General features: G+C 34.2%; 1 protein-coding gene across 1 annotated transcript in view; it reads left to right on the top strand.

Annotated features, from left to right (window-relative positions):
- The window catches only part of LOC132544767 (uncharacterized), a 43,306-nt gene extending 37,136 nt beyond the window's left edge, over positions 1–6,170 (top strand). The window contains 8 exon segments of the mRNA XM_060208416.1: positions 1,603–1,792; positions 2,236–2,355; positions 3,215–3,707; positions 3,738–3,763; positions 3,839–4,646; positions 4,649–4,687; positions 4,806–5,524; positions 6,081–6,170. Coding sequence (XP_060064399.1) covers positions 1,603–1,792; positions 2,236–2,355; positions 3,215–3,707; positions 3,738–3,763; positions 3,839–4,646; positions 4,649–4,687; positions 4,806–5,524; positions 6,081–6,170 — 2,485 coding nt within the window.
- Positions 6,171–11,880: the final 5,710 nt, after the last annotated feature.

Below are 11,880 nucleotides of genomic sequence, written 5' to 3'. Positions count from 1 at the left end.
TTCTTCTTACTCCAGAGAAATTATGATTAATTACATACACCTTACCTTTATCTCTCTACCAGGGATAGATTTGTGTATCTTGTCTGTTTTACAATAAAAAATCATGAAATAAATAGGAAATAATTACCAAATATGGTAACATATGCTGACTTTGCTGAATCCTGACTCAGAATTTTCCTGCACTGCATGATCTATAAAAAAAGTTCCTCCTACTTTGGTGGGCAAGAGAAACTGCTTCTGGTCCACATCATTTTGCTGTTGCATGTGAAAAACTCATCAAAATAGTACACATATTTGACAAGAACATTTTGGAGTTTGTGATGAGTTTGTTCAGCATGATGATTGTATCGCGTGTGTTGTAGCCATGATTTAGTGGACAAATGGTGGCCTAAACACTTATTTGAGTTGGCTTTAGCTTTAATTGTTTTCTTGGATTATAGTTGTATGGTAGTCCAGGGGATTACCTATTCAATGATCAATAAAAATGGAATCATTTATTCTGCTAAAATTTGGATTTAGTAATGTTAAGTTTAAAGTGTATGAAATAAACATTTGGTTGACCTTGACTTGTTTGTTTCTACATATTTTGTAACCTCTACACTGCACAGTGATCTCGCAAATTATTTATCTGGGATGCTCAATCTATCTTAGGCTTTGTCTCTTCTCCACTGGGCCGCATGTTATGATTAATGAAATACTTTACAGTATTATAGAGCAATCGACTCTGTATTGTGTGATTTTAATGGACCTGTCTTGATGGGGTATATATATTGTATTGTCTAGCTGTTCTTGTTTAGGACAACAACATTTCTTAATATTGTTGAAAACATTGATATAAAAATATTATAATTGTTAATTAGCTCTCACTAGTAGATAAATTTTGTAAATATTTTAAAAGCTATTATCACAGTACTGGTATGCCAAGAGTTGAACTTTTAAAATGGTGATAGAAGTTGGAATATGTATTGCTTGTTTGGATCGTCATTTCATGAAGGCATTATGTTGGTACAATGTTTCTAGACTCTATTTCACAAAGGTCAAAGATCAGTATTCAACTGCTTATTAGGTGTCAAACTTACTTGTCACATATACTGTAGCATTGAAACTCATAGAAATATACATTATAGAACTTCACTTCGAGGTTAAACTGTTTAGTGGAGGTCAAATTTCAATTTCAGTATTATTTTTTTTTCATATTGATTTTATCAAAGATACAATATGTAAATATACCTGTATTTCATTTATGGTACCAAGAAATTAATTATAATGAAACATAAAATTCATTTGATGAGAGAAAATGATTGCATCCTTGAAAATGTGATATAAATTTCAACACATAATTTATGGAATCATACAATTTACTATATAAAGTATGTTAAGAATATGTGTCTGTTATAAATGAAATTAAAAATTAAAACCATTTTCTGACACATTATGCTAAAATAAGGGTGGCAAATTGGGGTGTCATAGATATGTAAATCACTAGATATGTTGTATAAATACTGATACAAGCTCTGACTACTGTTATGCTCATGCTGCACATATTAGGAAGTTGTAATAAAAACAAAAGAAATTTGCTATAATTTTAAATTCAATTTGCAGATATGATGCTAACTTGAATGCAACAAAAACATCAAAAACAAAACCAGTACATGGGAGTCCTGCATGGATTGCACCAGAACTACTGGAAACAGGGGAGGTAACTCCCAAGGCTGATGTATACAGCTTTGGTATTATACTGTGGGAAATGTTGACGAGAAAGCAGCCATATGATGGATGTTCCGTGTTTCAGGTATGTTGTGATAACATGTAAGTAAATATACACTGGAATCACAAGCTTGGTGATCTTTCAGAATTACATCACTGAAGTTTTGTAACATTTTATGTTATCATTGGTATAGTGACTACATGGAAACATTATACAGTTGTAGCTCTGATAAATAATAACCAAAATATCCTGCTTGGCTGTAGAGATGTTCTATTTAGCTTGATCAGTTCACTGTAATACTAGCACATCAAGTATCCCAGGTATGAATCCTATAACATAACAATACCATGTATTGATGTACTTGTGTTATATAGATGGTATTGGAGTGATGGAAATTGTAGCATTGATATGGAAATAATAGTTATGGAATTTGGATGTAAGAATCATGGTATGGTGTGTTGTGATATGGAGAACAGTTTGTATTGACTGTTGTCCCACAATAATAACCTTTGTTGCTAATTGTAAAGGTCCTGGAGAGAGTAAGGTTGAACAAGAGACCGGAGATACATCCAAGTTGTCCTGAACAACTCTCTAAATTTATTCAGCAGTGTTGGGCACCTGTCCCTGCCAAACGACCTCCATTCAAGGTAAAACAAAGCATTAAAAAGTACTGTCAAGATACCACAAAAATGAAATCAAAGGAAAAAATCACAGGCAGTTTTATGATATCTGTAAACAATACATTGTTTTTCTCTTCAAGAATTTGGTTTAATTATGAAAGTTTGAAATATCAAAATAAACATATTTTACAGCAGCTGAAAATCTTGTAATCATTTCAAACAGGTAATATATTACAGTGTTCTGATGTCCTCTCTGTTTCCTTGGGGATAGGGTTCACTTCCAGCTACACTGTTGCATCATGAGTATTTCAGAATTAGTGACATGTTTTGAGAATTTCTCAACAGTATTGTTCATGTTAAACCCTTAGTATCATAATGTCAAGTTCTATACCTTACCATATCATGGTGGACATCAGTCAAAGTTATAAGGCCAAAGGTCATGTTTTATATCTGTCATGTATGTATTGGTTGATGGCCATTCATGTTCTTTCTGTGAACAGGTGGTAAACCACTGGAATTCACTTCCTAATGCCGTTGTAACGTCACCAACGATCAAAACATTTGAATCCCGATTGGATAATCATTGGAGGCAAACTGAATGTGTTTATAATCATGAACTAGACAATAACACACTGATCCATATTTGGGATACTAACTCTTTAAATTCTGGATATATAGGCTTGATAAGCCTGCGTCCAGTTTATTATTATTATTATTATGTTTTACAGACATTTTCTAGTTTTTCAAGAAATCTTGTTTCTCTTTGAAGGAAATCTCACCTAAATAAGAACTATATTCCATTTGTGTGTTATATCAGTGTCTGAAAATTTGAAATAATAAGAAATAGTGTGACATTAATTTTATTTAATTCTTTTTTTTACAATAGGATATTCTGACACAGTTGGAAGATATGACTTTCCCATCTGAGTGGCAGGATTTGTTTCGGGTTGCAGGAGTTCCGCCCGAGGCACTTGAGGATGTACACTCAACTCGAACCATAATCAGTCTTGTCACAAATTCTCTAGACACAGCAAATGCCAAAAGTCTTATTGAGGATATAAAACTTAAACGATCATTCGGTACCTACGTAGAGGACAGACCATATACAGACACCCAGGGCCCTCTATCACCCAATCAAAGTGATCATACCAAAACGTCGACAGAGATTAGGCCAACATGTTCTACTAGGAAATCTCAGGACATTTTAAATGAGGTGCTTCAGTCAAGAGACTTGAGCCCAAGAAAAATAAATTCCAGTCGATCTCCAAGAGAACATTTAGCACAAATGAATAAAAGTGAAACACGCCGAAAACCTGTTGAACCCCTTGTTATTCCAACAGGGAAAGACGATAGCTCCCAAGGTACACCTAGATCCGTCAGTCTTAGTTCACCAGACACAAAACCTCTAGGAAGTAGTCGTGGCTCTCCAGACACAGCTACACCTCTCAGGAACAGTCAGGACCTTAGGACCAGTTCTCCAGACACAGCTACATCTCTCAGGAACAGTCAGGACCTTAGGACCAGTTCTCCAGACACAGCTACACCTCTCAGGAACAGTCAGGACCTTAGGACCAGTTCTCCAGACACACAGATGAGGACAGAAAAAGTCAGAAACAGTGTTGCTTCAGAAACTGACAAGTCAGTAAGAAAGAGCCTTGCTGCAGAAATTGATACATACCAGAAACAGTTCAGTGTAAGGAAAAGTTTCACAAGTACAGAAGGTTGCTCTGATGTCAAACATTCCTATGATGTCAAAAATCCTATGGTTTCAAATTCTCCAAGAAAGCAGATTAATTCTTTGCATTCCGATTGTGATAATAAATCCAGAAATGCAAGTAACAATTCTGTTTATTTAATGAGTTCAAGGAGAGAGAAAAATGATTTCAAAACAGATGAGACGAAAGAACTCCAAAACAGTGATGTCGTGGAGCTCAAGAGAAATCAGGATTTGAATAAAAATGTTATGAGCGACACCTGCAAAAGTACTGATGCACAGAAGAAAGGTGTAGATTTAAGACAAAGTTTACTTAGTGAAGTGAGAAATAGTAAAAACATATTAAAGGGCAGTGTTCAAAATGTAACTCCAAAATCACATAATCAGAAGGGTTCAAGTGTCCAATCCAGTATACAAAAAACACCAAGATTGCAAAAAGATGGAAATGTATTCCAACGTCAAGTCATAGATACACAGAACTCTCTCAGGAAAAGTTTACAAAAAAGCCCGCCATCTGCAGCAAGAATGATGGAGGTTGACCCTCGTGGGGCGGTGATCGATCCTATCAAAACACCAGCAGCTATTCAGAATCAAAGAAAGGTGATTCGGAATATAAGTCGGGACAGTCTCAATATGTCGCAGGATGTAGAGTTACAAAGCGTGGGCAGTATTGATGATGATAGTTTAGATTCTCCACAGTTACGAGACAGTCTAGAAGAGAATTTTGAGAACAAAGCAAAGACTAGTTCTCATGTCTGTATAGACAGAAGTCCTCGACCACAAATGAAGCCTAAACCTACAGGATTGAAATCAGACAAAAACACTGTGAAAACTTTAGACCCAGAACAAGTTAGTGGAAAGTCAAGAGCATCTACAAACTGGATGGCCGAGTTAAGTTTTAAACTCCAGAATTTGGGAAATTTCTCCGACCTGGAGAATTCTCCAGATGTGATCACATCAGGAAAGACACTTTCCTCACAGTCTGATGAACTGAAGTGGAAACCAGACAGGACAGGTAACAGTGTCACAGGAAATGTTCATTATCCTACATACAAGTCTAATAACAATGTATCTCCTCACTCAAAACATGTGTCTAGTCCTTATAAAGCAAATCTACAAAATGGTGCTGAAGATGAATGTGTCACATCTGAGCCTTCTCAGCCACAGATCCCAGCGCCCCCACCCCCACCCCCACCCCCACCTCCTGTTATCTCAGCGACAGGTGGCAAGAAACAGATTATAAAGCCTGCCATTGTCTCAAAAGACCTCCCACAGCCATCCAGGGCGACAAACCGTGGACTGCAGTGTGGTGTTCCTCAGATAGAGAATGTGGACAATTCTCCAATGTTGTTGAAGTCCAAGGAACTGCGTGATCAGAAAGACATCCTACAGTCAACCTCCAAACCTCACCCTAGTCAGCTCCACGACCTTCGACATGTCAAAAAGAGTACCATGGTGTCCATCGCTGAAATACTCAAAAAGGTCAGATATGTACATGTTTTGTTGCATCGTCAGGCATACAAAGCCTTTGTCACTAGGATTTACAATATTGTATATTCCTGTATATCATTGAAGAGAAAAATATTTTATACTATTTGATATCACTTCATGTGTATGATAGCTAGAGTGTTGAGGTTTTCATTCGATTTTGAATAAATTAATTTCTAGCAGAACAGGATTTTATTTTAAAGCTGTCACATCTGACATTGTTTAGTTATGACTTCACAATAGTGTTATATTTACAACATGAGTATATTGCGTATGTGTTACCCCAACAGCTTCCTTAGTAGATTTTTAATAGATTTGATATGGGCAGACATGTTAGGTGCACAATGTACATGTATTTCTTGACAAATTTTTCCTTAGTGACAAGTTGTAGGTATCTGATAATAAATCTGTGATAAATAACAACCCCATGTATCCATATCTAATGATTTTCACCAGAAATGCCTACAAATGTTGTTTCATTGAACTGGTTCTTTGAATCAATGGCTATCTTGTGGTCATATGTTCATGCTGAATTGTGATTTGTTTGTAGGCTGTGTCCAGCCGGCGGATGGCATTAGGAGAAGACCCGAACAGTCCTCCACAGTCAGTGGCTAGTAGCTGGTCAATCATGGATGACTGACCACATGTCCAAAATACCAAAGGATTTGTATGACTCTTCCATCGTTTAGGACAGCCCCATCGTGACATCTCCAGTTACCATGGTGACAGTGGAATCTGGTCTTTATGAAAAATACTACTCATTACAATCAGTTCACATGAATGTTACATTTTAAAAGATGAACCTGAAAAATTTGTTGAAATTGGTTTTGTTTAATGTTTACACTTATCCAGAATTTGTTATGTTTATGACACAATCATAGGGCTGGTGAAAGGTTTCATACAGAATACTGTAACTAGCTGTAAAACTTAGGACAACTTCTGATGTAAACTTTACTGAAAAAACAAGAAAAGTGATTTATAATTCCAACCTTTAATTCTCCAAAAACAAAAACAGAAAAGAAAAAACCCAAAAAACAGAAATTCTGAATTAGATTCATATTCTCAGTTTTCATATTTCAGAATTCCTCTTTGTTGAATTCAATAGAAGTATAAGATACTGATGTTAGGTATTGAATATTTATTATGTGAACAATTTTGTATGATTTAAGTAAGTTTTAAATACATTGGAAATGGCTCATTTGTAATTAATAGACCTTATATATGATATGGATAAAAACTGTATTTAAGGAGATTTTTCTTTCTTTCTTTTTGTCTAAGTATAAACAAAATCGTTCAATTCTTTCGTTATATTAAAGAATTATGATACAACTAATACAGTGCCAGAATTTAATTTTGGAAATACAAACTAGTGTGACTTCTGTTTGTTTGAAAAATGAGGCCCTACTAATCGAAACAGAAAGTGTTTCAAACTACGTGTATACTCGTATGTTACAGCATGGCTTTAAAAATCCCGTAAAAGTTGTGATGTGTTGATGATGTTTTCAATAGAAATACTGACCTATCTGTGTGATATTGTTTGCTAGTATTATAAAAACATGCCTGAATTGCTGAGCATATGTAAACAAACATTGTTTTGTATTACTGTGTAATTATGATGCTTAGATCTAAATGATTATTTATTATTAAAGATTCTGTTACATATTTATATTCTGTATAGATTAAGTATACTTTGTGATATTACATTTGTCTCATTATGTTTGAGTTACCTATCATTGTCAGAGACTATGTCGTCAGTAGTGTAATGTCTTGTTGTATGATTGAGAGAGAAATTGTGAGACATGAGGTGTACGGATGACAGAATTTCTTTGCCCCAGTCTGCGTCCAGAGGTTACAAGAATCTCATTTTTTCACTTTAGTTGATTTTATCTGTGTTGGCAACCTTGAAAAATGGGCTTCTTTATCTGTACACTGGGTATAATGTAATCCATGATATAGCAGAGTGAAAATATTTCACAATATTTAAATTATATCATTGTTTTAGTTAGATAGTCAAATAGGTAACTTTATTCATGTATGTATGCATCAATACATGTCAATTCTCTTTATTACACAGGAGTGATTTACTGAAAATTTTAACATTCCGATATATCTTATATACATCCCGTCATTGTCCCGTTGATAAGTTGTTTATTGTGTTTTTCATTTAGTTTTTACATTGTGTTCATCCTTTACTTGTGTCCGTCCAGTAAATTTTTCTGTTTTCTGTTCCGACATATATACATCCCGTCATTGTCCCGTTGATAAGTTGTTTATTGTGTTTTTCATTTAGTTTTTACATTGTGTTCATCCTTTACTTGTGTCCGTCCAGTAAATTTTTCTGTTTTCTGTTCCGACATATATACATCCCGTCATTGTCCCGTTGATAAGTTGTTTATTGTGTTTTTCATTTAGTTTTTACATTGTGTTCATCCTTTACTTGTATCCGTCCAGTAAATTTTCTGTTTTCTGTTCCAACATATATACATCCCGTCATTAATCCCTCTAATTTGAGTTGTTTATTGTGTTTTTCATTTAGTTTTTACATTGTGTTCATCCTATACTTGTGTCCGTCCAGGTACATGTTCAATTACTCTGTCCATTGCAGAACAGAAACGACAAATTAAATATTGTATTTATTTTCTATTTTATCCGTCCCCAAGAAAAATGACCAGATGTCTTGTATTTGTTATTTAATAGGATTGATTTCAATGTACATTTTGTGTACAGGAACAATTTATTGAAAAATAAAAGGATACATATTTAGGTTTTAAATTGGAAACAGAATTGTTTTCTGTCCAGCCTCTGTGTTAGGATGTAAACTTGTAATCATAATTTAAAGTACATAATAAGGCCCCACCTGTCTACCATACATCTTATTCAAATCATAATAACTTGCCTACCTCTATTTTTTCTGAATATAATTTTCTTAATCACTTTTGCACTTTGGAGTAGATTGTGATAATCTGTTGATGGTAAACTGTTCTCTATAAATGTCCTGTAGATATATAGATCTATGGAGTAGACCTTTGGTCCATATTCTGTATAATTTTGTCATTCATTTTCACTTTCCATCTTTACCGTGAACATTCCCAAACTACAGCATTTTAAATGTTTCTTCACTTGAAAGTTTTTTATTTATATGTCTTTGTACAGACTGAGATATATCTGGTCAATTTAGATGCCGTAAGTTTGAGATATATACACATGTACTTTTTAAATAATTTTTTCTCCATTTTAAAATACCCATAACATATGGAGGATCAGATACTCGTAGAATGATTTCTCATGTAGAAATACCAACATTCCGTAATCACTTCTAGTCACTGAAAAATTGTTTTACACTGCACAGTCTGTTAAGTTTTATACAGTTTTTAAAAATGATGTTTTGTTACATAGGTAGTTTAATTAGTCTGTGGTGTATTTATCAATAATGAGTCCCTGAATAACTTCTCATTTTCAGTAGTCAGTGTAATATTTGTTTCAAATTTTTCACCTATATTACAACAAAGATTTTTCTCAACAGTTATTGGTTAATAAGAGGTTGTATTGGTTATCATTGGTGCAGTCAAATTATGCACATTCTCACATACAAAACATAGCAGAAAGTAAAATATTGTGAAAAAAATGCTTCAGTAATTTCTTCATATTAGAAAAAAAATAATATTCAAAACTCTTTAGATGTATTTTGTATCACAGATTTTAAAGATCTGTTCTAAGCCCTAGGCTGAATGTTTATGAAAATAATAGAAGTTTTGATTGATTGTGATTTGGATGTAAAAAGTACATCAAAGTATACTTCAATGTTACTTTTAGTACAAACATTTTGTACAGAAAAAGTATAAACCAACATGATGTGATGATGGAAAAAGAGCAGTGACACCTGTGGTAGTTTCAGGAGAAAATAATGTTTAATACGTTCTCAAGAAATTAAAATATAGGGAAGGTAATGGACTGATGAAATTCTGTAGAGACAAGATAAATGTGTAGTACAACAAAGTGTTCTCTCACAATTCTGGAAATCATTTTAGTTTTAGGTTACTTAGTAAATGAATATATTATAAAGACTTATTCCTAATTTATCCACTATCCAAGATATCAGACTGTGAATTGGGCTTGATGAGTATGTGTGATACAATAGCTGAATTTGACAATATATAGATTTAAGTAGATTGAATAGCCAAAGCCAGTACATTTTTTTGTTTATTTTTAAAGACAAAGTTAAATTTTGTGAATATTTTTGTCTTATTTTTGAGATTTATTCTTTGCTTTCAGTCCATACTTGCCATCTGTATGTAGAATAGTGATACACATTTTTTAGACAGAACTTTTCATTTTGGAAGGTAAATTGTTAAGAACACAAGCTTCTAGCCTAGTGAGAAGTAAATGCAGATACCATAGCATATGATGAAATAAACAGCCAGAAAAGTTCACATTCCAGGTTAAAATTGATTGCACATGATACTGAGAAACCAGTTATATCATACACACTGTGTGATCAGGTGTCGAAGTGCTCAGGTTTTAAATGTCAAATTTATCAGAAGGATTTTCAGAACCCTATGGACTAATGTTAAATATGATGAAATGTCAGATTACATAGTGCTCAGATTAGAAAGGTTTCTCAAAATACAAAATTCCAGTAAAACTTTAACCAAAACACATCATAGATAATTAGCTCACCCAATATTGTCTGCAAATATATTACGTTGTCTAGAAAAATAATTCAGGTGTTTTATAATCATTAGACTTTAGCTACAAATAAAAGTGACTTATTGGACTGACAGGGCTTGAAGAAACATTGCCTCATACAACCATACAAAGTGTGACATGTATTACATTTTTTACTTTAGCATTAGCTCAGAAACAAGTTGAGTTTGAATTGTTGTTTAATTTTTTAAATGATTCTGTTGTTATATAATTGTGCTTGAATCATTTAGCAGTTGTGTGCAATATATAGATTTGTTTATTAACCTATTAACTATATGTTGAGTAGAGTTCAAATGTCATTATTTACAAAAATTGGAAAACTGGAACTTTGATGTGGTATAGTCAGTTGTTGGTAACTGTGGGCTTCAGTTGATGTTAAGTTACAATACCAGATACATGGAATCAATTTTTGTCAGATGATTTAAAAGCTTGGAGGTTTCAGGATAATAAAAAGTTTTATTTCAGGATTTTTTAAGAATCTAAAAGTCTTTTCAGAAACAGGTGAAAAAAGTCTGGTGTTGTGTAATGTTAAATTGTGGCCATGAGCAGGCTGTGGGGACACAGAGAGTTGATTCTGATACATACCTAACTACAGATATAGGTTATAATTCTACTGATTTTTCTACAAATTATTTAATAGTGGGTCCTTTTTATTACATTCCACAGAATTTAAATAAATGAATCCTTTAGTCAGTTTTAATGGTGTCTATTTCAATGAGAGTTGAATATGGTCTGATCCTCATTTTCTTTCTTTAGAATCAAATATCTAAATGATCCTCATATAACAAATGTTCCAAAATTTCTGTCAATATCATGAGACTTGGCACAAATACACAAAACCCAACCCAGGGGCATTAGCTTGAGTTTTCTGGAGTTCAAACAGATGTTTTTAAAACTTAAAGATATCACTCCAGAGTCATTCAAAGTATATATAAAGTCTTTGGGTGGAGCCAGTGGGTCTGTGAGTGGAGCCAGTGGGTCTGTGGGTGGACCCAGAGGGTCTGTCGGTGGGGTCAGAGGTCTGTTGGTGGATCCAGATGATCTGTGGGTGGAGCCAGGGGTCTGGGTGGATCCAGAGAGTCTGTGGGTGGAGCCCCTTTGTTAACAAAGAAGAATCTTTTCTTTTTATCTGGGTAAAACAGAGTGATTACAGACTAATTTGATTACCTATAATTGCCTTATTTTGTATTATTATAACCATAATATTCTACTCCAGAGGAGTGATATAGGGAACTCAAAAAATGCCTTCTTGTCTTGTGTGTAGTATCTCACTCTGTGTCCTAGCTGGCAACAATGTGTGATGTTGTCCTAGCTAGCTACAATGACTGTGATGTTGTCCTAGCTAACTACAATGTCTGTGATGTTGTTGTCCTAGCTAACTACAATGTCTGTGATTATGTTATCCTAGCTAGCAATGATGTCTGTGATGTTGTCCTAGCTGGCTACAATGTCTGTGATGTTGTTGTCCTAGCTAGCTATGATGTCTGTGATGTTGTTGTCCTAGCTAGCTATGATGTCTGTGAAGTTGTTGTCCTAGCTAGCGATGATGTCTGATGTTGTCCTAGCTAGCTATGATGTCTGTGATGTTGTCCTAGCTAGCTATGATGTCTGTGATGTTGTCCTAGCTAGCTATGATGTCTGTGATG

The sequence above is a fragment of the Ylistrum balloti genome, unplaced genomic scaffold (genome assembly GCF_031769215.1).
Source record: "Ylistrum balloti isolate Yb309-2 unplaced genomic scaffold, AGI_CSIRO_Ybal_v1 Utg369808, whole genome shotgun sequence".
Classification (NCBI taxonomy): domain Eukaryota; kingdom Metazoa; phylum Mollusca; class Bivalvia; order Pectinida; family Pectinidae; genus Ylistrum; species Ylistrum balloti.
This window is presented reverse-complemented; position numbering and strand designations above follow the sequence as displayed.